The sequence below is a fragment of the Lissotriton vulgaris genome, chromosome 6 (assembly GCF_964263255.1).
Source record: "Lissotriton vulgaris chromosome 6, aLisVul1.2, whole genome shotgun sequence".
In the NCBI taxonomy this organism is placed as follows: domain Eukaryota; kingdom Metazoa; phylum Chordata; class Amphibia; order Caudata; family Salamandridae; genus Lissotriton; species Lissotriton vulgaris.
In genome coordinates this window covers 1712761818-1712789510 of record NC_141694.1, presented here as the reverse complement: position 1 = coordinate 1712789510, position 27693 = coordinate 1712761818, and the positions used below count along the sequence as shown (strand labels likewise).

At 46.0% G+C, this 27693-nt stretch overlaps 1 protein-coding gene across 4 annotated transcripts in view; it reads left to right on the top strand.

Annotated features, from left to right (window-relative positions):
- Positions 1-27693, top strand: part of EPRS1 (glutamyl-prolyl-tRNA synthetase 1) — a 470400-nt gene that overhangs the window by 195634 nt on the left and 247073 nt on the right. For all 4 annotated transcript variants that reach the window (XM_086927918.1, XM_086927917.1, XM_086927914.1 and 1 more), the window contains exon 18: positions 3290-3682. In XM_086927918.1, the coding sequence (XP_086784044.1) occupies positions 3290-3682 (393 nt within the window). The remainder of the gene's footprint in view (positions 1-3289; positions 3683-27693) is intronic.

Sequence of the window (27693 nt, the reverse complement as noted above, 5' to 3'; positions counted from 1 at the left end):
TCTGAACAATATTAGTACATGGCTTCAAATCACTCGTGTGAAGAGAGAATATGTGAAGGGAGGGAAAATCCTTCCTATTGGTTGTGGGGCAACAGGAGGGCTATGAGGTAATCAAAAAGATGTTGGTACTTCAAGATAGATTATTCAAGTTACTTTATTAAGTTAAGATGTTAAGATAGAAACAATAACAGGGAAAACCCCATCAGGAGCAGCTGTCCTGCTGCTCAGCCCTCACCCAACTGACATTCACAAACCACTAACATTCCATTCATCCAACATTCCCCATCACATGCATTCTAGCTGAGCAGCAGGAAGACTCAAGATACAACAGGCTACGTTCTGAAGGGGACAATAGCAGAGATTCTTTTCAGAGGGGACAACAAGTGGATTATTTTGAGAGGGCAAGTGTCCACCTCAAAGGATAAGTCCGCCACATGCTAGATGGCACACAAATAAAATAAATCTGTGCTCAGTCCTTGACGATCTGACATGAAGCAGTCTTGCTTAAATCCAAGGCAATGTATAAAATATTTGAGCAGTGCGTACACAGTAGAATTCACAATACCCACAATAAAACTCCACTACGAACAATAAATTGAAGATAACAATTTTATGACAAGAAGAAGACAACACAATAAAAATCCAATAAGTTAAACAGGAGATATGAATTCTTAAAGATTTAAGTGAAGATAAAATCAAACCGCACAGAGCGTAAGGCTGGGACCTAAGCACGATTTGAGTGCAACTGGGATGCTGCTCTGATAGGATACAAGCGGATTGGTCTCAGTGAAAGGTTGAAAGTAAAAGTTTCCATTTCAGAAAGGGACTAGAGCACTTTTTGTTAAAGAAAAACTTTGACATTTCTCGAAGTCTCAACTCAGATAGAAACTTAGTCCCTTTCTGAGAAGAAAAATCCTCCATGATCGGGCTGCAGCTGAAATTGCAGCTACCATGGTGGAACTTGAAGCCGGTTATCTCTCTGGAGCTTTGGAGATGTCTTGCTGAACTTTTTTTTAACCCCAAAGCAGAATGGAACTTAGTCACATTTTTAAAGCTCTGGTAGCCTTGAGGGGGACAGAGCTTAAATTCAATTCATTGCAGTGGAACCACTGCTTGGATAGTTTTTCCTGCTGGATCTTTGGAGGAAAAGGGTTTTAAAAGTTTCCACAAAAATCTTCTTGTGCCCAAGCAACCACAGTAGTATACTTCCAATGCCCCCCTGGGGTGAGCACTTAATGACTCTGAAGAAGTCAGGCAGAGGCTAATCACAAAGGCCAGTCGAGGACCAATTGCCACTGGTCAGCTGGGCACCTTAGGGAAAATGTAGGCTTCTTGTTGTCCCTGCAACTACACAGGCGGTCAGCTAATTGATCTTAAAAGTCAACTTCTATCTCCTGGGTACGAGAGTAAGCATGTTCAATCCTCTCAGGCCACAAACAGTATGACCAGTCCTCTTACATCTCCCCACTCCCATACCTCTGCGAGCAGTTTTCACAGTTCTTTTACACCTTGTTCAGGCCCAGTGAAAGCAGTTGCTGGAGAACTAGTCCACATTAGCCTACAGTGCCTTCAGGCAGGATAAAAGTAACTGTCTAAAAGTTGCATTTTTAATATATTTAATTAGACTTCATAATTAGATTGAACTTCTGTGAAATATAAAAATGTTTTTGAATGGAAACTGTTGCTGGTACAGGTCAAAAGTTATAGGTTAAATTGTATAATCTATACTTTTTCTTTTTCTATGTACCAGTTACAGCCTGACCAGTTACAAGGTCGTTGGACCTAGTCACTGGGGGAACATACCATTTCTAATGTCACACTTGTTCCACTGGTAAATATTATGATCCTTGCCGTGTACGCTGACAGGCGTGCTTAGGGGTGACTTGTTTAATATTTAAAATAAGGTTTTTCTACCTCTCAGAAGGGTGGTTTTGACAGATCTAGACAGAGGGGTTAAATCTGCTGCTGTCAAGCTACACAGGCCTAAAGCCTTGTTTTAATGCTACTGTAGTGAGTGGCACAATAGGTGCTGCAGTGTACACGTGGTATTTAACTTCTCGTGCCATGGGTGTATTTTTGTACCATATACTATTATTTTAGAGGCAAGTTAAATGTTCCAGTCAGCTTTTAAGCCAATTTTGGCATGTCTTGGAGGTCCGGGCACATACACTAGGCAATTGACCACAGTTTTCCAGTTAAAGATTACCAGTAGGCGAGTCCCTCAAAAAATCCAAATCTGTAAGTGACCACCCTGATAGAGGTCACTTCTCAAGTGAAGGTAACTGCAATTATATCCCTGATAACCTGACATGGAAAATTGATCTCCGTCCACTGGTAATGACAAGGAGGCCCCCATCCAAATTATACTGCAAAGGACGTCGCCGTCCAGAGGGGGACAGCAAGCGGGAAACTACAATAAATCTCTGTTCAGTGGTAGCTGCAACAAGCTCTCTGTGTAAGGGAGCAGCACCTCTGTCTCAGTCTGGTGATTACCCCAAGTAGGTCCCTTGGAGATTCCTGTTCACGGGTATCATGGGGGGTTTGTGTCCAGAAGGCTTATTAAGTTCTTCCTGTGTAGAGGGAACACTAAGGAAATCTCTGTCCAGAGGGTAAACCAAGCTGATTCCTTTGAAGTGGAGTAAGTAAGGAGATCCTAGTCCAGAGAAGAGCCATAATTTAACCTTTGTTAACAAGGATCGGGTGGGGAGTCTCTAAACCTGTGGAACCACTGTGAACTTTTTGTCCAGGAATTAATGTAAGCAGATTTTTGTGACGGCCTATTTTGTTGTAGCAGTGGCAGATGATGGTGATACGCTTACATGAGCAATGCTGTAGTGTTTGTTTAATGAATTTGAAAGTATTTTTGCATGTATATGTATATTAGAAAGTTTTGTCAACTTCTTGGAAAGGAAGAACAGAGTTGCCTACGTTGAAGTTAATTATTGCATTCATAAATTGTCACATCCCTCACTGTGCAATGGCTGTCTGGGCCGGGTAACATACCACAGTTTATTATTAAGACATCTCAATTTGCAAAACGAGCTACAGCCCCATTGTGAACAAATTCTCGATTAACTGTACATAATATGATGCCAAGGATAGACACCTGATGTGTGCCCCAGCCCCCAGTTATAGTGTCAATGTAGAAATGTGATCTCTTTACGAATCTAAAAGAAATGCTGAAAGACTTGACACTAAATAAATACGATCAGCAGCAGTGAAACCGCTCGTTGCAAGGTGAAAAGGCTTAAGTAGGTTCTTATACTGGTTTAAATTGTGTTTTCCACAGACTTCTTCTGCACCAAAAGGAAAGTCAACTGTAGAGGCTGTCAGCGTTGCACCTCTACTCTCCCCACTTCCATCTCCCACAGAAGCACAACACCCAGTTTCCCTTTATGACCAAGTCACTGCTCAGGGTGATTTAGTTCGCGACTTGAAAGCTAAAAAAGCACAAAAGGCTGAAGTTGATGCAGCTGTGAAGCAACTTCTGTCTCTAAAAGCAGAATACAAGCAGGTCACTGGGCAAGACTATAAACCTGGAAATCAACCAGCAGTGAAGGCAGCTGAAAGTGCTCAACTCAAACCCACCCCTTCCAGTGCCGGAGATAGTAACACCATCTATGAAAAAGTGACTCAGCAAGGAGAGCTGGTGCGCAAACTGAAGGCAGAGAAAGCACCCAAGGTAAGAAGAAAGATGTATTATTAGCGAAATCATAATGCGTCTACTACGGGGCTTTCGTTCATTCCCAGCCTGTTGGTATATTAGTGGCAGGACTGGAAACTGCACGTTTCTTCCTCTGTGCATATAACCTTGAGGTTACCACACTCAGGAACTCCCTATGTAGAGCAGAGACACTGTTTATTAGCTCAGATTTCTTTTGCTGTTTTTTTTGTCTTAGTTTTCATTTCTAAATTAAACAAAACATTTCACAGCAAGCCAAGACTGGTCAGTGAGCAGCGCCAGGCATCTGAAAGTACAATGTTTTAAAATGATTTTGTGTATTCTTTCTTCTTACTGTTTTCCGCTACCTTCTTCTGGGGTAGCTATACTGGAGTACTATTTTATTAATTGGGTTGCTTGTATTTCGATTCAGAGTGGATCCGTCATGGTAGTTATAGCTTGACTGTTCTGTTGGAGCAGGACCAAGGTTGATTTTGCATACGGCTGGGGTCTAATCTGAGGTGGCATAGTGGGCTAAAAAACAACTAACTGGAATGCAGTCTGAGTAATTACCAGTGGCTGAGATTAATTCAGGCACTCCATACACCACTTTTTTGTATTCCTCATTACTATTTTAAGCCACACAGGTTTGGTCACTGGAGCTTCATGACCTTGGTGTTTCCTGTTGGGTAAATTATTTATCATTCAGTGCACCCCTGTGTTCTGTATGCGGTGTGTTTGCAAAGGTTTGAATATATTTGTAGAATATGGACAGCCCATCTTTCAGTACTTGTTGCAATTCATAAGTTATCAGAAGGCCAGAGTTTATTGTGGAATCTAAAAAACTGGGCACAGTACATACCTCTCTCCCTGTCCGTGAAATAGTGAGGCATTCAATCTAGGGTTAAGTTGACCTTCTAATATTTACACATAAAATCCGAGTAACTTCCAGCTCGGATTTGAACTGATTTTGCCTAGGTGGGGGAATGATCGTTCTATAACCATTACGTCTCGGTATGAAAGATAATCACATACAGCGATGCAGAACAGGAACTTGCATCATCAAATGGTCCATTCCAGTGTGTTATTCTGAGTACTTAACTGTGACTCCTGTGATAGTCAGTTGTTACTTGGCAGCAACTACAATGTGATACTGTTGTTTCTCACGATATGCCTAAAATAATATCACACACCTGCCTGATATGTTACTGCAGTTGTAAACTTGACTCTGTCAAAGGGTAGCATGATTGAGCAATCAAAGTTCAGTCTAAGAGGTTGTTGTGACAAATGTTCTCTGCATAGTCTGGAAAAGCTGTGCTGCCCTGCAATTTTGTTTTTTCTGAATAACTGTGTTCGATGGCATGTGTGGCTGTGGATGTACATGCTCTGCATACTTCTGCCATCTAGTGTTGGATTCGGGGTTGTGAAACCTGTTTTTCTTCTAAGAAGTCTTTCGAGTCACGAGGTAGAGTGACTTCTCTCTGTTATATAGCATATTGGCATCAACTCCTTTGTTAGATTGTCTGTGAACACCGCTTGCCTTTTGGTCTGCTATTCCCATGGCCGGTGTGATAAGGTTGCGCAGGTGCTTCCAACAGTCCTGGAGGAGGCCCAGGCTGTGCACGGCCAGGCTGTTGCCAATGGGAGGGATACAGCTAAGTTCACCATCCTATGAGGACTAGACCCCACTGACACACAAGGCAGAACAGTTTAGTCAACAGTGGCCCTGCGACGCCACGCCTGGTTGAGGATGATCAGCTTTTCTGGGGACGGCTAGGTCTCACTCATGGACATGCCCTTTGATGGCTTCCGTCTCTTCGGAGACCAGATACATTCATCACTGGACCGCTTTAAGAATAGGGCTACAGCTAGCTCCTTGGGCCTTTCTATGGCCCTTCATCACCCATAATCTACTTTTCGTTCCTTTTGTGGTTACGGAAGGAGCGTACAACTGCGTCTTTACCCGCCCACTGCAGCACACAAGCTTTCCAGCCTCTACATGGCCGTGAACTTGCTTCCTTCCTGCCCTGTGGGTCGGATGGGCAGCGGTCGGGTTAGTCCACCAACCTCCCAGCAGCCGTAGCCTCTAAATCCTCCTAGACTGCCCGTTTATCATCATGGGAATCCAGTGAGAGGGAAATTTCACAATTACCTCCCCCGCTTGCCGTTAATAACATCGTACTGGTGGCTTTTGCAGATTGTCCACAGGGGCTACTCCCTCCCCTTCGAGACTACAGTTTATGGCATGCCACCTACTTATGACAGGTTGACGGAGGACCACCCTTTCTTCTTCGCCAGGAAGTGACTCCTCTTTTGCCCAGAGGAGCCATAGTGTGCTGATGCCAGAAGTTGGTTGTGGCTGCTATTCCCTCTACTTTCTGCTGCCCAAGAAGGACAGAGGCCTACCCTCAACGAGCGCTCTGTTTCTTCCACGAGAAGGGGAAATTCAAGATGGTCACTCTTGCTCAGTTTCTGCCTGCCTTGCACTCTGTAGACTGGATGGTGGCGTTGGTCTTGCAGGATGCATACTTCCATATTCCTGTCCTGCCTGCTTATATGCGTTACCTGCGGTTTATGGGAGGCCGTAAGCATTTTTCCTGTTAACTGTGCTTCATTTTGGCCTCACCAATGCCCCTCAGGTGTTGACCAATGTGATGGTGGTGGTTGCAGCTCATCTGCAGAGATCAGAGTTGTCGTGCTTCCCTTATCTCTGATTGGAAGTTGAAGTGGAGCTCATTCCAGGCTGTTGTCTCCCTCTTCCAGACTACAGCAAACCTCCTGAATTCACTAGGCTTCACTATCAAGGTGCCCAAGTCACACCTGACTCCCTCTCAGACGCTCCCTTTCATCTGAGCTGGTCTGGACACAGCGCAATTTTGAGCCTATCCTCTGAAACGGCGAGTCCAGGATATTTTGATTATGATAACGTTTCAGCCTCTGTCCTGGATTTCGGTGAGACTGATTGTGAGGCTGCTGGGCTTCATTACCTCCTGCATTTTGCTTGTGTCATATACCCAGTGACCTATGTGGGCTCTGCAGTGGGAACTGAAGTTCCGGTAGTCGCAGCATCAGGGGAATATTTCTGACCTGGTCTAGATCCAGGACCTGCAGTGGTGGCTTATAAACCACGAGTGGGTAAGCAGCAGACTCCCCGCCCTTCCCCAATCAGATCTGACAATAGTGACAGATGTGTCACTTCTGGGATGGTGCGGCCATCTGAGAAAGGTGGAGACCAGTGAACTCTGGTCTCAGGCTAGTGCAAGTGTTCACAGACCACGCCACCGCCATGTGGTACTGCAGCAAGTGGGGTGGGGTCGGGTCATGGACCCTTTGTCAAGAGGCCCTGCATCTCTGGACATGGCTGGAACAGCAGCCAATATCCCGGCTGGCTCAAAATCTGGTGGGTTCTCTGAACGCCAAAGGAGCAGACCAACTCATCTGAAGATGCCTAGCGGATCACAAATGGCGTCTCCATCCGGAAGTGGTACCAGGTCTCGTTCAGTCGTGAGGAGAGCCTTGGTGAGCTATCGACAATAACATGCAATGTCAGTAGTTTTGCACACTGGAGTTTCCAGGGTGGCTTTCACTTGGAGACACTTTTTATTTCCTCCCATAGGCCTTTCCGCCAATACCACTCCTGCCCAGAGTACTTAAGCAGATCACGAATGACCGGTTGCTTGTCATCCTTATGGCACTGGATTTGGGCATGAAGAGTCTGGTATTCCGAGCTGTAGAGCATGGCCATTGTCCTCTGATCAGGCTGCCCTTTTAATGAGGACCTTCTGCCACAGCAACATGGGAGAGTTCTCCACCCGTACCTGACAGTTTTTGGCCCCGCGCTTGAATTCTGTAACTTAACGTTAACTTGGCAGCCAGGCATCCCTCTACCAAGATGATTTATGCCGGTCATTGGGCAACATTTTTGGCATGTTCAGAAAGACTCCTTGAATCCCTTTCTGCACCCTTTCTCATGTTCTCCTATTAGTTCTTTCCCTTGCCCAGCAGTATTCTGCTCTGGGCATTGTTAGGGGCTATAGCTCTGCTATCTCTGCTTTCCTTCGGCAGCCTAACCAAACGTCCCTTTTCCAGTCTCCTATTGTACATAGGTTCTTGAAAGGTTTGCAACATATGTTTACTCAAACTCCTTTCGTTATGCCCCAGTGAGACCTCAATTTATGCCTCGCTTTCCTTATGTGCGCTCCCTTTAAGCCTCTGCACTATTGTCCAGTCTGGCTCCTTACTATCAAGACAGCCTTTCTCCTGGCTATAACATCTGTCTGAAGAGTCTGGGAGCTTCAGGCCTGGTCATCCAAGCCTCCTGGTCTTCACATTTACCCAGACAAACTGGTGCTTTATACAAGAGCTTCCTTTCTCCTGAAAGTAGTAACTCCATTTCATGTAGGTCAAATCTTCCCTCAGCCTACTTTTTACGCGCCGTCTCATTCCTCTAAGGAAGAAGATCAACTTCACCGTCTTAACCCAAAAAGAGTGTTGTCGTTTTAACTTGACTGCACATGAGTTTCCTGGTGGATGACAAACTCTTTGTGGGTAATGTTGGAGTGAAGGTTGGAAAGGACATGCAGAAGTGGATCATTGTGCTCTGCATTAAAATCTGCTCTGCATTGACCAAGAAGAAACTCCTATTGCGTTAGCTCGTGGAGCTCCAGTCATGGACATCCTCCAGGCAGCGACATGGGCTTCCTTGCACAAGTTTACCCAGCGCTACTGCCTAGCGGACGTCTCGTGTGAAATTGGTCCACTGACCCATGTCTGGGCAGGTATTCTTTGTGTATCTAATCTAAGATAAGGAATCTGTGGCTAGAAGATTCTATCACACAGACCAGTTGCTGGTCTTCGGTAATACCTTATCCAATAGAGACTCTAGCCACAGATTCCTTATTGACACACCAATCCTCTCTGTTCGGTGAACAAATATCTAGGGACAGGGTTTTCACCGCCCTAGTTTTCCACACCAGTGGTCAGTGTACTTCCTGGCTCAATGCTTCTGGCCTAGAAGTCCTGAAAATTAACTGATGTCAGCGCGCCTGGGTGGCACCCTAAATTGGCATCGTGAACTTCATTTCCGGCGCCACCAATGCTATGTTGAGCTGAACAATGCCATCTACCAGGGCGCTAATGTTAGGAATCTGCAGCTAGATTGCCAGATAAGGTGTTACCAAAGGAAAGTAACTTGGTCGCCAGCGCTTTCATGACGTCATGGTGCACGTCGGATGTGGGCCATGTGAAGTCTGCAGCTACCTTTGTGTGGGCAATTGAACTGGACTTTGGCACGCCATAATATGCTGTTAAAAGCAACAGTATTTTGCAACACATTTCAGTATTTCGTTCCTTTGATCACTGGCACCAGGAAGAGGAAGGTGTACAAGATATTTGGATAGCATGTGATGTCATCGAATAGGTAATGAAGACCGAGACTGAAATGGGTGAAATTCAGCAAGAACTGTAGAAGAGGATAAAGGGAGGATAGGTGGGAAAGGAGTCGTGCAGTGAGCATTGTATAGAAAATAAAAGAAAAATTCTGGACGGTGTCAAAGATGAGTTCTTAGAAAAGAAGGGTTGGTTTCCAAGGAACTAACTTGGTCCCTTGAGAAGGTTTGTGAAGTATCTAGGGTGTCTGAGAATTTGGGTCTCCAAGAAACAAAAGCCATGGAGAGATGCTTATTGGTGGACTTGGATGGATTGGATGGATCTTATGGTTGAGAAGGGAATGTTTTCTGTGTAGCAAGTGACAATACTTTTAAGTGTAGTTCAACCCTTGGTGGCAAGGAGACTGCTGAAGGGGCCGTGTGAGGATATTGCCCTTGACCTCGTTCGTCCTCTACAGTCTTCTGGTACTGTAAAATATGTCATAGTGCTGGTCCCAATGTATTCTAGATGACAGTTGTGAATAATATAGATGAGATGTTATACATTTTCTGAAAGAAACAGTTAATGGTGTTCAGGTAGGTGTCTAAGGAAAGGGTGGATCTTTTAGCGGAGAAATAAATACAACTTATGAAATGTGCACTGTATCAAGCGGAGGCAACAAGATGGCTGAAGAATTTAATGAGGTTTCTAGAAGACCATGCACATTGGCCTGTGCAAGTGTTGAAGGGAGGGAGTAATGAATCCTGCTGGAAATGTATAGGTTGACACAACATTTACCGACCAGAAGGCTACCCTTGGAACAATGCAGGGGCAGAATACTGAATTCAATAATGTGTCCAACACTGGGTCAATGAGAGGTTGATTAGCATGGGGGAGGATGAAGCAAGTGAAGTGAAGTAGATTGGAGAAGTAGGGTAGAAAGTAAACTTACAGGGAGGAGGGTAGTTTGACGAAATCACAAAGGTAGAATTGGATGCTTTTGTGAGAATAGGGAAATCTGAGATTACTGGGCAATATATCTCAGAATTTTCAAAACCCATGAACTTGATCAGTTTATTTCACAATGCTATCAAAACTGAGGATTGTAGGATTTGAAATCTTAATAGTTGTGAAGGTGGCCCACAGAGGTGCGATATAGAGAAAGGATAATGTTAGTATTGAAAATAGTGCGACAGTGGAAGATCAGGGACGTAAGTATGTGTCTACTAGGGGGAAGATGTTGCTGATATACATGATTATGTGAGGGGATTTCCTGTTACAGAATATTCCCATCAATCTATTTTTATTAAGCTGCATCACTGATGGCAATTTTTATTTATTTTACATTCATTGATCTTCATAATTTTTTTTAAATGTATTTTTTTCCAGTACTTTCAAACATGAAATTTGAAATTTGGAGAACAGTTGCATTTTTAAATAAACCAGAATTTAAACTTGCTCTGCACCCATATTTCATTGAGCATTCTGCATGGTAGCATAACCCCTGTAGAGGTTGACACAGAACCGCTTTATTACATAGACTGCTATGTGATGAAAAGGTGGTAATAACTCATGTAGCCAGTTCCTGTATCTATTCCCAAACCAGTTTTCCAGCCTTTTAGGACTGATAGTGCTTGTAGTTCTACACTGCAGGTGTGGAGAGTAAGCATGTTCCTATGATTCTATTCTCAAAGTATATATTTCTGTGCCTTCACATTTGAAACAGTGTTCGAGGCTTATGAGCGGCAGATTGTACACTATATATAGATCGCCATCTGGTGTTGGGCTCGGATGTTTCCATGTTGTTTTTGTCTTCGAAGTAGTATTGTAGTCACAAGGTTGGTGACTCCTCCTTTGGTGGACAGTGCGAATGTGCTTCGGCTCCATTGTTAGATTGTTTTTTTCCCCCTTCGGGTTCGGATGTGACTAGCTGCATTCCGGATCGGAATCGTTCTCGAACCCACTTCGACGCGCAATCACAGTTACTGATGATATTGTCTCGGTCGCGTGCCTTCGATGTGCACCATCGACAACTTTCCATTACTCTTCCATGCCTGCGAACCTCGACGCGGGCCGTTGGGTCTACTTGCACCGATAAAGACTGACTCCATTTAAAAAATGTCCACAGTGTCGTGCTAAGTTTCCACACTCAGACCTCCATCCTGTCTGCAATCTGTGCCTCTCTCCTGAACATCGAGAGGAGAGGACAATTGTGAAGCTTGCCTCTCATTTAAATCAAAGAAGACCATTCGGGATCGTCTAACTCGACGCTGTGACATGCAGCGAGGCACAGGTTCCATTCCGGACATCTTACATCCAGGTCTCGACAATCTTCCGTAGCCAGAGGAAATTCCGGACTCCGAAGCAGACGTCTCCGATGCCAAAGATGACATAACCCCGGCTCAAAGGGACGTGAGTACTGAAACCCCAGCTCCGACCAAGCCCGCCTCAATGGCACTGGTAACACCGTCGCCTTCGGGCTTAGGTTCACACCATACTAATACTTCGAACTCCCCACTCCCGGACCCGGCACCGAAGGATAAACAAAAGCCATCCGGCTCGAGTCAACCAATCGGTACCGAAAAAACACCCTCGGCACCGAAGGCTCAGTCGTCCGAATTGCCAGACCCTCTTCCATCGGCACCAGCAAAGCACTCTGCAACTAAATATATAAAAGATTCCTCTGCACCGAAGCACTCGGATAAATCATCAGCGCTGAAGCAACCCAATAAAGCAACGACGCTGAGGCAGCCGGATAAACCACTGACACCGAAACAGCCGGATAAAACCTCAGTCCTGAAGCAAACAGACAAATCTTCGGCACCGAAACACACAGAAAAGACTTTGGAACATCAAAACACAAAGCACCAAAAGTTTCAGAATCGGGAAAGGCTGCTGTACCGGACAATGTCCCAAAACATCCAAAAACCGCTCCCAAAGACAAATCTTCAACGCCAAGCAAGCCTGTTGAGTCCGAAGAGCTTTTCTTGCCGGATCCAAAACAGACTACTTACTATCTTTATTCACACAAAGACTGGTCATATAGTCACCAAGCCACCTGCAAAGAGGAAAACAGAACATTTACCACATATCCCAATTCCACCAAAGAAAATCCATATAGCTATTAACACTTCTCCACCACCTGTTAACCCTAATTTAATTATTTCACCACCACACTCTAGAATCAGAGGATAGTGACGATTCACAGGGGCATGGACAATTAGATAAAGACAAAATGCCATTAGATCATGATAATTCACCACAGGAACCAGACCCATGGCATGATTATAATACCGATCCTGATCTAACAAATGATCTGGATTTCTACCCCTCAAAACCATCTCCACCGGATGACAATGTGGGGTTTGCACAACTGATCAACAGAGCAGCTACATACCACAAGGTCAAACTTCATTCAGACCCTGTAGAAAGAAGATTTTTTTTTGGAGACTTTTGCCCAACCACAAAAATCTACTCGCATCTTACCCATGCTACAAGGCCTTCTTCGACATGCTCCTAAGGTGCTCAAAGACCCAGTTAGAGCTGGGTTCCTAACCCCAAAGTTGCTAAAAAATACAAGGCAGCTCCCAGTTACCCTATCTACATTAAGGGCCAACTTCCCTTAGATTCACTAGTAGTTGCCAATGCACCTAAAATAGCAAACTCCCAAGGGTCAGGTGACACACCACCTACTGACAAAGAATCAAAGTTATTAGACGCATCAGGTAAACATTTGGAGTCTCAAGCTGCTAATTCATGGAAAATAGCAAATACACAAGCCCTACTAGCAAGATACGATAGGGCTCAGTATGATGAGCTAGAAAAGCTCATTCAATATCTGCCCCCAGAATATAAGGACAAAGCTGATGACCTTATACAAGAAGGCAAACTTTTAACTAATACCTCCATCAAATGTGCACTTGACGCAGCAGACACAGCGTCATGTGCAATAAATACTAGTGTTCTGCTACGAAGACACGCCAGCTCAGGGTGTCTGGATTTAAGCAAGAGGTGCAAAATACGATCCTAAATCAACCATTTGATCAAGAACACCTCTTTGGACCTGCAGTTGATGCATCTCTAGAGAAAATTAAAAAAAGACACAGACAGCAAAGTCTGTGGGAGCCTTACAGTCACCATCTGCCAGAGGCTCCTTTTGTCGCTCCTTTTATAGAGCACGTTCCAAAACCAATACATCAGAACACCCCACATCATCCTATAAAAGTCCCAACTAGGGCTCCTTTTCTAGGGGATACAATAGAGGAAGTTACAGAGGTAACAATAATAAGGGTAGACGCAGAAGTAATAACACCCGCAACTTCCCTAACAATAAACAGCGACTTCCCAGCGCTTCCCCCGATCATCCCACTCCTGTCGGGGGACGCATCTCACAGTTCCTACCTGTCTGGAATGCCATCACAACAGACAAGTGGGTAAGACAAATTATCCAGTATGATTATTGCCTGGAACTCACTTCTACACCGCCAAACATTCCTCCAAGACAGCGTCCAATGTCATTAGAACACCTAACGCTCCTCAAACAGGAAATCTTAGCAATGTTACAAAAAGACGCAATAGAGCCAGTTGCTCTACTTCATCAGGGGACAGGAGTCTGCTCCTTTTATTTCCTAATCCCAAAAAAGGACGCCTCTCTAAAACCAATACTGGACCTTAGACCGCTAAACTTTTACATTCAATCAGACCACTGCCACCTGGTCACTTTACAACAAGTGCTTCCACTACTGCAGCAAGGCGACTTTCTCTCCACTATAGATCTAAAGGTCTACTTCCACGTTCCATTACATCCCGCTCACAGGAAGTATCTCAGATTTGTGGTAGATGGTCAACACTACCAGCTCAAGGTGCTCCCATTTAGAGTCCCCACAGCACCCAGGGTTTTTACCAAATGCCTTGCAGTAGTTGCAGCCCATATCAGAAGACAACAAATTCATGTCTTCCCCTACCTAGATGATTGACTCATAAAAGCAAACTCCCACAACAGCTGTGTCGAACACACACTTCAGACAATACAGTTGCTTCAGTCTGGGATTCACAGTAAATCTAGCCAAATCCCATCTACAATGCAACAATATCTAGGGGCAACAGTGAATACTTTCACAGCCCTAGCATATCCCAATCCCATCAGGATAAATGCTATACAAACACTGGTTCAAAGATTTCAACCACAACACTCTCTTCCAGCAAGAGTGTTCGTGCAGCTAATAGGAATGATGGCATCTTGCATTTTTCTCGTCCCTCATGCAAGACTGCAAATGCGCCCATCACAAGAATGTCTAGCCCGTCAAGGTCAACTAACAGATCTGGTGTTGGTGGACGACCGCACCCATCGCTCTCTGCAGTGGTGAACCACAAAAAACCTTTCCAAAGGACGGTCGTTCCTCTAGCCAGTTCCACAGATAGTGCTAACAGATGAATCACCCACCGGCTGGGGAGCACATCTCCAAAACCATACCATTCAAGGTTTAAGAACCCCTCAACAAAAGCAATTCCACATCAACTACCTGGAATTGTTGGCAATCCCTCTAGCGTTGGAGTCGTTTCAACCGCAACTCCTAGGCAAAGCTGTCCTAATCCGTACAGACAACATGACAACAATGTATTACATACAACAACGGGGGGGGCACACACTCTCCAGTTATCCCGTCTAGCACAAAGCATCTGGAGGTGGGCCATTCCACAGAACATATAGCTCTTAGCAGAACATCTACCAGAAGTACACAATGAAATAGCGGATCTGCTCAGTCGTCAAACACAACAAATTCACAAATGGGAACTTCATCCTCAAATTCTTTTTCCATTCTTTCACATGTGGGGACAGCCAGACATAGATCTGTTCACCACACACACCAAAACACAAAATGCCCAAGCTTCGCATCCAGGTATCCACACCCATTGTCCAAAGGCACTGCGCTATGGATGAACTGGTCAGGCAAATTTGCTTATGCTTTTCCTCCTCTCCCACTCATTCCATTGCTAGTGAGGAAGCTCCAACAGCATTCCCTCACAATGATCCTAGTTGCTCCAACATGGGCAAAGCAACCATGGTTCACAACTCTGTTGCAGCTATCAGTAGTACCACATCAAAAGCTGCACCTCTCTCTCAAGCGTCTCACTCAGAACCATTGAGAGAGAAGACACCCAGATCCTAATCAGCTCAACCTTGCAATCTGGCTCCTGAAATCCTATAGTTTGGCTACCTTAATCTTCCACCAGACTGTATGAACGTTATCAAGGAGGCTAGACTCCCTACAACAAGGGCATGCTATGCAGCAAAATGGAAAAGGTTCGTCATTTATTGCTCTCGCAATAAAATTGACCCACTGGATGCTTCCAATCAATCAATCAATCAATCAGAGTACTTGTTGTAAAGCGCGCTACTTACCTGTGAGGGTCTCAAGGCGCTGAGGGAAGGGGGGGGGGGCGCTACTGCTCGAAGAGCCAGGTCTTGAGGAGTTTTCTGAAGGCGAGTAGGTCTTGGGTCTGCCGTAGGTGGGTAGGGAGGGTGTTCCAGGTCTTGGCAGCGAGGTAGGAGAAGGATCTGCCGCCAGAGGTCGTTTGTTGGATGCGGGGGACAGCGGCGAGGCTGGCGGAGCGGAGCGCGGGTGGGGGTGTAGAAGCAGAGTCTGCTGTTCAGGTAGGCTGGTCCGGCGTTGTGGAGTGCTTTGTGTGCATGGGTAAGGAGCTTGAAGGTGATTCTCTTGTCGACTAGGAGCCAGTGTAGGTCTCTCAGGTGGGGGGGTGATGTGGCTGCGGCGGGGGACGTTGACGATCAGTCGGGCGGAGGTGTTTTGGATGCGTTGTAGTCATCGTAGGTGTTTGGCTGGAATTCCTGCGTAGAGTGCGTTGCCGTAGTCCAGTCTGCTGCTGACGAGGGCCTGTGTCACTGTTCTTCTTGTTTCGGTAGGGATCCACTTGTAGATCCTGCTGAGCATGCGGAGGGTGTTGTAGCAGGAGGAGGAGACGGCTTTGACCTGCTTAGACATGGAGAGGGTGGAGTCGAGGATGAATCCTAGGTTGCGTTCATGGTCGGTGGGTGTCGGTGCTGTTCCCAGTTTGGTCGGCCACCAGGAGTCGTCCCAGGCTGAGGGGATGGGTCCGAGGATGAGGACCTCCGTCTTGTCCGAGTTCAGCTTCAGACGGCTGCCCCTCATCCAGTCGGCGACGGCCTTCATTCCCTCGTGGAGGTTGGTTTTGGCGGTGTGTGGGTCCTTGTTGAGGGAAAGGATGAGCTGGGTGTCGTCGGCGTAGGAGATGATGTTGAGGTCGTGATGGCGGGCCACATGTGCGAGGGGGGCCATGTAGATGTTGAACAGCGTCTGGCTGAGGGATGAGCCCTGGGGGATGCCGCAGATGATGTTGGTGGCTTCGGATCGGAAGGGTGGGAGGCGGACGCTCTGGGTTCTGCCGTAGAGGAAGGACGTGGTCCAGTCAAGGGCCTTCTCTTGGATTCCGGCTTCTTGGAGGCGTGACTGTAGAGTGTGATGGCAGACCGTGTCGAAGGCCGCTGACAGGTCCACCAGGATGAGGGCTGATGTTTCGCCGTTGTCTTGTTGGCGCCTGATGTCGTCTGTGGCGGTGACGATGGCTGTCTCGGTGCTGTGGTTTCGTCTGAATCCGGACTGGGACGGGTTCAAGATGTAATTGTCTTCAAGGTGGTGGACCAATTGCATGTTGACGATTTTCTCGATGATCTTCGCCTGGAACGGAAGCAGGGAGATGGGCCGGAAGTTCTTGAAGTCCTTGGTGTCAGCCTTGGGCTTCTTGAGATGGGCGTTGATTTTGGCGTGCTTCCAGCTTTCCGGTAATGTCGCGGTTCCGAAGGAGATGTTGATGACCTTCTGTAGTTGGGGTGTGATGGCTGCATTTGCTTTGTTGAATATGTGGTGTGGGCATGGGTCTGACAGAGATCCTGAGTGGATGGAGTTCATGACCTTGCGTGTCTCGTTGTGGTTGGACCAGGAGGTCAGGCGGTTGGCGCTGGTGGTGTTCACAGGGGAGGTGGAGTCTGGTGTAGTTAGGGCGGTCGTGGTGTTGAAGCTGTTTTGGATGTCCGCGATCGTGCGGTGGAAGAAGATGGCTAGTGAGTCACACAGTTCTTGTGAGGGCGGGATGTCATTGGTGTTGGCCCTGGGGTTGGAGAGTTCCTTTACGATGCTGAAGAGCTCTTTGCTGTCGTGTGCATTGTTATCCAGGCGGTCTTTGAAGGAGGATCTATTGGCTAATCTGATGAGGTGGTGATGTCTGTGGGTGGCGTCCTTGTGGGCTGCGTGGTTGTCTGGTGTGCGTTTGTGGAGCCATATCTTCTCCAGTTTCCGGCATGCGGGTTTGGAGGTCTGGAGTTCGTCGGTGAACCAGATGGCTCTCTTGCTGGTGTGGCTGTTGGAGGGTCTCTTGAGCGGAGCGAGGGTGATGGCGCAGTAGTCGATCCACTGTCTGAGGTTGCGGGCTGCGGCGTCTGGGTTGGTGGGGTCGGTGGGTGGGTTCTGGGCGAGTGTGGTGATCAGCTGGTTTTCGGTGACTTTGCTCCAGCAGTGGCGAGGCAGCTGTTGGGTCCGGTGGTGCGTGGTAGGTTTCTTGAAGGTGAAATGGATGCGCGATGGTCGGTCCAGTGGAGTTCGGTGGTGTGGTCAAAGGCGATGTGGGTGCCTGTGGAGAAGACTGGGTCCAGCGTGAGACCGGCGGCGTGGGTGGGTGCGGTGACGAATTGTCTGAGGCCGAGGTTTGCAAGGTTGTTGATCAGGGTGGCGGAGTTGGCGTCGTTGTTCTCGAGGTGGAAGTTCAGGTCCCCGAGGAGGATGTAGTCCGTGGAGGAGAGGGCGTGTGTGCTGGCGAGTTCAAAACATCATCGGTTACCTTTTGCATCTACAACAATGTGATCTTGCGTATACATCCGGTAGAATACATTTAGCTGCCATAGCGGCCTACTTGCAAAACAGACATTATTTGTCATTGTTTAGAGTTACTGCATTTAAAGCTTTTATGGAAGGACTTAAAAGAATAATTTCACCAAGAGCTCGACCCTCCCTAGTGTGGAATCTCAATATAGTCCTTACCAGACTAATGTGCCCGCCATTTGAACCTTTACACAACTGTGAACAACAGTACCTTACTTGGAAAGTAGCATTTGTAGTCGCCATCACACCTCTCGGAAGAGTGAGCGAACTCCAGGCATTAACCATACAAGAACCATTTTTACAAATCCATCATAACAAAGTGGTTCTTAAAACAAACCCAACATTTTTACCCAAAGTAGTATCTGCTTTCCATCTAAACCAGTCTGTTGAACTACCAGTATTCTTCCCTCAACCAGACTCAGTGGCAGAGAGAGCGCTACACACTCTTGATTTTAAAAGAGCATTACTTTACTACATTGAAAGCACAAAACTCTTTAGGAAAACCAAACACCTTTTTATAGCTTTCTCCCCACCTCCTAAAGGAAATCCTATATCAAAGACAGGAATTGCAAGGTGGATTGTAAAATGCATACAAATATGCTACCTTAAAGCAAAACGCACGTTAATCATTCCCCCTAGAGCTCATTCTACACGTAAACTAGGGGCATCTATGGCATTCTTAAGGAACATTCCTCTAGATGACATATGCAAAGCAGCAACTTGGGCCACGCCCCACACCTTCACAAAACAATATTGTGTAGATGTGCAAGCAAAACAACAAGCTAATGTGGGCCAGGCTGTATTAAAAACACTTTTTCAAACTACTGCAACAGATATAGGTAGCCACCGCTAAGGAGGATACTGCTATATAGTCTATGCATAGTATACAATCTACAGCTCATATGCCTCAAATGGAAAATGCTACTTACCAGTATGCATCTGTTCTTGGCATGTAGAGCTGCAGAGTTGTACACCCCCCCCCCCTCCTCCCCGGATACCTCTATCTTATCCAGTATTATCTTAATTAGATACATCACGCATGGACACCTTTCTATTTCTCACTACTCCATCTAAACCTACTGGCAAAACAATCAAACGATGGAGCCGAAGCCCATTCGCACTGTCCACCGAAGGAGGAGTCCCCAACCTCGTGACTACAAGACTTCTTTTTTAAGACAAAAACAACATGCAAACATCCGAGCCCAACACCAGATGGCGATCTATGCATAGTGTACAACTCTGCAGCTCTACATGCCAAGAACAGATGCATATTGGTAAGTAGCATTTTCCTTACTCAATGTGTCTAAACATTATTGCTATCAAACTTTTTGCCATTAGTAAGGCCACATCTTCTAATCTGCTATCCATCAAGTGTTGTTCAGACCGAAGTATGAGACCCAGCAGACCCACTTTGGGGCCTATTTGTATTTCCAATCAGTGAAGGACATGTCAAGAATATGTGTAGTAGTCCTACGTCCTCTACTAAGCAGCACAGGCTCTTATCTGACACTATTGGAAACATTCTATGCAGTTGACTTGGAGTAAGATGCATGTGGTGTAGAATGTTAACTTGTAAGTTTAAACCTAGCATTTCTAGTAACCTTTTTCGGATAACCTAATATTGTCTTCCAGTCTGCCAGTTGTCCCTCTAGCTCCTCTGAACAAACAGCTTTCAGTGGGAGTAGAGTTGTTTAATGTGGTCAAGCAGAGTACTATATATTTGTGACTGTCTTCCTACCACTCCCAATGTTTAGTTTCACTTTTACTTTCCATAGTGTGTGCTGCATAATCTGCTTTATTTTTCACATGTTCTGAAGTGTGCACCTACATAAAGTCCTCATATTTTTGTAGTGAAACTATTGCCTAGTGACACAATTCCTTCCTGTTCCCAGATCTGCACATAGATCCTTTTTGATGCTTAATTCATTGCATGTAAGAAACACAACAGTACCTCCAGTGATTAAGCCACCTTAGTTTTGGTGCATATCGGCTGTCTAGCCCGGCAATATGTAGCTATATTCCATGGTCTTGATATGGTCTGATAACTGGTACAAGGTTATCTTTTATTTGGAACGTCCTCCATGTACTCCTCTCTCTCATGTCTGAGTAGTCAGGCAGCTTGGCCGTCACACGTCTTTGTCTAGGCCCCCAAGCTCCAAAATCAAGTCTGCCTACAAAAACTATTCATGACATTAAATATTCACCTAGGCCTCTTCAAAGGGATAGTAGCAAAAAGATGGCACAACTAACTTTGTTATTGCTCTTCTCCCCACTTTGGACAGTGGTAGTTTCTTCCAGAATGTTGTTGACTTTTTGACATCTCTCAATGTCCGGCAGATGTTTCTGTCCAAGATGTACACATCTTCCTGGTGTATAGTCACACATGCATATCCAAATGTTGTACCTATCCCGGGTATTGTCATGTGAGGCAGTGCTTTGACATGTGCTTCTCTAAGCAGGCATAGGCGAAACACTCAGGATTTCATATATTTAATATTTTAAATTGCATAGCGCACGTCCTCCATCCCATATTGTTTAATGTGACAATTGATTAATTCCATTGCCAAGCATAAAAAAATTCTGTATTTCCAAGGACTCCACTGCCAGTGCGTTGTATCCCTGTGTGTTTTCCCCATAACATCGATTAAGTGGCTGATGTTAATTATGCGTATGCTAAGGCCAGTATCTTCGCTAAAGGTTTATGGCACGAGTTCAGTTGATTGCAGATGATACAAGGCAATGTTGGGGGGAGGGGTATTTTTGTTGTTTGGCAATGGTGTCAAAAGGATATACTGGTTCGGCCCCCTCAGGAACAGAAGCGCTTACCCCAGACCCCCTCAAGCTAACTCCAGGAACTACCTTTTAGTAATGCAGTCCATAGTCCTAACCCGAGGGGGAAAGGGGAAGTGGACAGACAAAACAAGAGAGACTGCCTCCTCAATGGGTCTGCCTCGGGAGTCTTTCTGGTGAACTCTCTGAAAGGGAAAAGACAGAATTTTAACTTCCCTACTTAACGTTTTACTACAACCCTATTTTATTCTATTCCCTGAACTCTTAGTCTTACCGTTAGACTAGGAAGCTAGCTACTCTCCTTAGTGTCTTGTCTGGAAGTGTTATATCTCATTAACTGGAAGAACCCTTTGAGTTTTTTGGAAACCTTTAACAGAAAAAATTGCTCCTGACACTCTCTGGACTGCGAAACTCAAAAGTCTTTAACTCAAAACTGTGAACTCTCTCTCTCTCTCTCGAAGTTTCCTGGACTCCCTCGAAGATAATTTCTCAAATGCTACAGTCTTTAAAAGTCTTTGAATACTCAGAAGCACCAAAAAGTCTTTACAAATTACTTCTCTTCAGTAATAGTCTCTGATAGGCTCTAGGTGCAATATGCTCTTCTGCCTCCTTGCTAGGAAGAGTCCTTAGCGCCCCTGGTTCATAGCCTGAGACTTTTCTTGTAAACCAAACTATTACGCTTACTTGAATGTCTTTGAGGGAACTTCTCTTGACTGAAGTCTTCCCAACTCTGACTCCTCCTCACCATAACTTCTCCAGACTCCGGCGTCGAAGCACTTCTGGTCGCGAAGTATACTCAGGGAAAAAGTGTTTGTTAAGAAACGCTACTTAAATTCTGAAATAACATTTCACAGTTACTTTACTTTTAGTATCTGTTCTGAAGCCTTGTCTTTGAAAACCTTGTCAAAAAGAACTATTTCTGTGAGAGAGCGTGAGGTAGATCTCTTCTCCGGTGAATTTTTCGGTTGAAGTGCGCAGCACGAACTGCGCGCATGCGCGAAGTACAGACGCTCTAGAAACAACTGCACAGCTGACTGCCGATGGGGAAACGGAATTACTTCCGCATTCCCAAGATGGCGAATCGCCGCAACGCTGCCACTAAAACTCGTAATGAAGTCTTCCAGCAAGGGTGTCTTAGTTTGTAAATTCTTTTTGAACACCCTTTTTGGCGAGATGATGAGCGGATCCTGACAAATGGTTAGTGTAATAGTAGTAATATTTATTTTATTTGACTTAAGTCAAGAAGCCCTTACACGTTTTTTTAGGTCTCGTGGCGATATACAGCGCGAAGCGCTGTCTCGCCAGAGACCTATAGTTACCGACTCAGCTTTCCAGGAGACAGCACCTGGCCGTGCGTTTTTCCTCTCCGAGAAGGCGATCGAAGCGGGCCACGCGCTCGCAAACGCGCTCGCTGTGGCCAGCTGCTGTCTCCTAGGAAGCTCCAATACCACACACGCATGTGCATACACAGAGACACACACACACGAGCGCCCATGCACGCACGCACACATACATACATACAGAGAACCCACCCCGCCATCGCATGCACGCGCGCACACAAGTGCACCCAGACACCATTCCCCCCCCCAAGTAAGGCCCACTTACCGCCGCTCCGGACTTCAGCCGCCACCGCGGGGCTCTCCCTCTGGCATGGGAGCCCCGCGTCACCAGCACTGCTTCTCTCCGTGGCACTCCGTGGGCGTGTGCGCGGGCTTCTGAAGATGGAAGTCTCACCCCACGGAAGGTTTCAGTTTCGCTCACGTCTGAATTGCTGGGGGCGTGTGGTGAGTACCCTTCATTTAGAACCTGCCCTTCACCAGGGATATCGTTGCTCTAATCAAAGCTTTTTTTTTCGCAATTGGAATTGCAATCTTTCAATACTGTATGTTCAATGTTCCCATTGTAAATAGCTCCTATAGCCTCGGGTCTTCTACGAGCTATATGCAATTGAAAATAAATCGCCCCGGCCGTGCCACCCTTCTGCTCGACCTGGCTTTTGAGACATGGTTTGCCTTCGCCCTTGGAAGCACTTCAGGCCAAGTTCTTATATCTTCTGTGTACACCCCCAACATCCACTCCTCCTTCCTGGTGCCGCGAGAGAGCTTGAGCCCATCACACTTTCTTGAGGTGTCAATTAAGCATTCACCTCACTGTGGCCCTTTCTGAACATGTTAAGGCGGCTTTTGGCCCCAAGCGGCGATGAGTTTCCTTGCTGCAGAGACAGTGTATTTGTGACAGCTTCAGCCGGTTCTTCCGTATTGTGGTGAATTTATTTAAGGGTCAGGCACATTTCTCAGTGTTTAGTTGTAGGGAGACCCTGTACTTTTCGTCACGTGATTTGCTGCCCCTTGCAAGGCCAGAACCCAGTATAGGGAGCCCCTCAACCCAGTGCTTTGAGGCTGCACTCAATACTGTAGGAAGCGCTTTAATAACTTGCAAGCGCCTCAGGCTGCCGTTTGTAAGCACGGGTAGGTGTTTATGTCTCCCAGTTTTAATGGTGGTCGCTTTACTGATCCGGGAAGGATGAAAGGGTGAGTTAGCCTTGCACGGATTCGAACTCGTGACTGTGATATCACTGGTTGTGTTCAAAACACTGAGCTCTTGTGTATTCTGCGGGCACCACGACACGCGGGTTGTCACCCGCGTGCATGTCCTGGGGCTGTTGTCACCCGCGTGAATGTCCTGGGGCTGTTGTCACCCGCATGAATGTCCTGGGGCTGTTGTGTCACACGGTGCATGTCCTGGGGCTGTTGTGTCACACGGTGCATGTCCTGGAGCTGTTGTGTCACAAGCATGCGTGTCCTCGGGCTGTTGTGTCACACGGTGCATGTCCTGGCGCTGTTGTGTCACTGTTGCTTCAGAGCTGTGCCCAGAGGCCGCAGTTTCGAGGCACTGAGCCCTTCCTGTTCTGGAGGCGGGCTTGCACGTTGAGGCCCCGCTTCTGTCCGCTACCTGCACCGATCGCACGGATTCCAGTCGCCCCAGAGGCGGGCGTCCTATTTCTCGCTTTGATACATCAATATGGATTTACCTTATGGACAAATAGTGCCAAATACTGTTGCTACCCAAAATGAGGCATAACACGCATATTTCGGTGCTTTGCACACCATACATACACCGCAGGGCTTACATGCGCAGGCTATGTCTTCCTGCTATGGTTCTCAAGGCCTGACCTTCCGAAGTTTACTGGGGTAACTGTGGGAAGTGCGGTTCTTACTGCACACATTGTCGTTATTCGATGTGTACCATAACTGGAGTTATTGCACGTGTCCTGGAAATAACACCGCCTTCCTTAACTGGGGACAACACGTCTTAAACTTCCATAAATTAATCGACACGAGTCCAGCATTCCTTTGTTTTTCTATAACAAGAGCCTCTTGTTATAGAAACGTCTTCACCCCAGCATCAAAGTGTGACTGTAGTGGAGGGCAGGCGCGAGGACGTGCCCCCTCATCCTTTCAGAATAATGTCACTATTTAAAGTTTTTGCCAATGAAGCACCGGCCTATGTACCAAAGATGCCATTTGACCAAGGGGAGGGGTGTTGGGGGGGGGGGGGGGTTGGAGAGGAGGGGTTGTGTCAGAAAGAACCTTTGTTTTACTTTATTGTGCACTCGACTCGTCTTCAGCCCTCCCAGCCCCTGTACAATTAACTATTGTAGCAATCGCACTATGGCGCACTTTACTTTTAAACATGTCAGTGCATGCTTTTCCACCATGCACACACACCACCAGCCATCAGTGCACACTTTCAACAGGCACACACACACCACTAGCCATCAGTACACGCTTTCATCAGGCATACACACCACCGGCCGTCAGTGCACACTTTCAACCCGCACAGACACCATAAGTCATCAGTGCACGCTTTCACCGGGCACAAACACCACCAGCCGTCAGTGCAAGCTTTCACCGGGCACAAACACCACCAGCCGCCAGTGCACCTTTTCCCCAGGCACACACCACCAGCCGTCAGTGCACACTTTCACCAGGCACAGACACCATAAGTTGTTAGTGCACGCTTTCACCGGGCACAAACACCACCATCCGTCAGTGCACGCTTTCACCGGGCACAAACACCACCAGCCAATACAGAGTTTGCAAAAAAATTAATGCAACACATTGTCATACACAATGCCAATAACTCAAACTTGAATGCTGCGAGACCTATTGCATTGCAAATGCTTGTTTTATTTCTACGTGTGACAGAGGGACCTTTGTGGTATTTTAATTTGAAAGTTTTTGAGTAGATGGATATGACTGGTAGAAACAGGAAGGAGAGGGCAGTGGGACTGTGAACAAGTGACTTTTCAGTCTGGTGGCTGAGACTTTCTCTTTCAACAATCTGAACTTTGGTCATTACTTGAACCTACCTGTCCATGTCACAAGAGGATAAGCCTGCACCCTTTGTCACCTGCCGTGTGGTTGTGGTGGTTTTGTTCGCCCTTCATAGCTCAAGAAGCTGGGAGCATTCCACTTTAGCATTCCATATATGGGTAGTTGGTTCGATCTTATTATGGAATTGTTTAAAACATCATTGAAGCCTATACAGTTTTGAACATGTTGCATTTTAAATGTGTGGTCTAGCCTTTCTAGTTCCTATTTCGGACTAGTGGGAATGACTGCAATTGGTACGTCTGCAATCCAAACAAATGGACTACAAAGGATCGGTCTTGAGACAGAGGCACTATTTAGACTCCAAATGAAAATTTGCCCAATTGGGTTGTCTGTGTCATTAAACAATACTCCAACTGGCTGGGTCCTAAATTGGTTATGGGACTCCAGTGACTGTAGACTTTGTTTCTGACCATATACTTGTGAGTTGACCCATAGTCACCATTAACTTCATCACCATTCATTTAATTGGGATTGGGGATGTCTTTGTTTCATTGTTGAATGTTTTCACCTAGGAAATTTTTGTGGCGCATGTTTTATTTCCTTGAGTGTTAGTAACTTGAAAGCTGGAGTTTGAACCATGCGAGTATGTCAGTGTGATACCCAATTAAGACCAACACCATATTGCGGTCCAAAGAGTTGAATATTTTAATCTTTTGCAGAAAAAACACTCTTGCAAAAGACGAGCAAACTGAACATTTCCAAAGTCCCAGAGTTTACTTGTGTGCACCAACACATCATACCATGGCCTTTAAAGCCAACGGTATGCACATTCCTAATCTAAAGCCAAGCAGCTACTACAATATTTGGTTTTTGTACATAGGGGTGGGTTAAAATTTTTCTTGGTGGCTCGAAGCATGTGTGCTGTAGATACACATGCTTTGCATGCTCCTGCCATATACTGTTAGGTCCAGATGTTTACAGGTTGCTTTTCTTCGAAGGAAGTCTTTTCCAGTCACAGACAAGGTGACTTCTCCTTTCGGTGATAGCACGCATGGGCATCGACCCCCATTGTTAGATTGTTTTCTTTACGCCATTTGGTTCGGACATGGTTTGCTGTGCTCCAGGTCAAGGCTGTTTGTCAAAATCCTTTAAGTTCGCAACCCACTATACCCTCGGCGATATTGTTTCTAATGTGTTTTTCCGTCCTCCACGTGTCGAAGATCGTAAATCTATCACAGATGGATTGACTAAACTCTAACCGCGGCCTTCGAGCCTAGCATTGTTCTTTCACTTCCACTCGAGAGGTCAACATCGAGTAAATCTGATGGTGGGATGGACGCCATTCCAATTCTGCCCTCGGTGCCACTCAAATATCCACGTACCGACCTTGACAAGTCTGTAACTTGTGCCTCCAGTGCACAGGGAAGCAGACTGCGAGGCAAATCCCTCATTCCACTCGAAAAAGACCCTCTGAGACCGCCAGGCTCGATGGAAAGGAATTCTGCGACAAAACGTTGAAGAGACTCCCAATATCTTCTTAGAAGCTATTGAACAGGAACAAATAGAAGTGTTGGCAAGACGAGGTCTTCTCTGTCCTAAAGATTTAGATTGCGTACCTACTGTTCCAACAGAAGACCCTCTAGACTTCCCACCACAGGGCTCTCCACATACAGATCATGATACAGGGGATGGGGATGACAATTATTGAAACCATCAGATCCAGGAGATGATTACAATATAGATTCTCCTACAGATACAGACCCCTATCTATACCATGCTAAACGTTCCCCTCCTGATGACAACAGTGCCTTATAGTGTAGTGTAGTTCCGATTTTCCCTATAGGCCCAGCGCATTGGAATAACATAAACAGCAGTGTAGACGTAGGAGTGCGGTCTCCTCGGTCTCTACTGACTATGTTAGACTTAATTGGATCTGTACCAACTAGCTCAGAGGTCACGGGAAACTTTCTTGACTGAATAGGAAGTGATCAGCTTCCCTGGCTCAGACAAGAAGGGATTCAGTTTTCCAACAACCGCATAAATATGACAACTTTGCTCCTCTGAATAAGAGTCAATCTCTAGAGTCGTGTGAAACAATAGACAGCTATTTCACTCAGTCAGTTGTGCAGAATTACTTTCACCAGTTATGCAGAGAATAGAGAGACGGGCATTTTCAATAAAAGGTATTATTTATTGAACAGTCTTTCTTCTCATGCAAGAGAAATGAATTGCCACAATTGCAAGACTTGTTATTATAAAAAGTGCGTACAGTAAAAGGAGTATTGCGAAATAATACTGTAAAAGCATTGATATGGTTTCTTAGCCATACAATAGTTAAAATGAATAAAATATATACATTCATATATACATTTTGCTAACGTACTCAACTGGTGCTTCTAACTACGCCTACCCCGGTGTACCTGACCTAGGCCTAATACTTGGGAGGGAGTAAGTAAGTAGCAGTTTAAGTTAAGTTGGTTTTGCCAAGGGTTTGCTTCAAGATTTCTCTCTAAGGGTTTAGTCATCACTGTACCTCTGGAATAGAATGTTGGAGGTCTGGTATCTCCTCTCAGGACTCGATATTCCAGTTACCCGCAAGGGTAGGCTGGAAACGCCGGAGCTG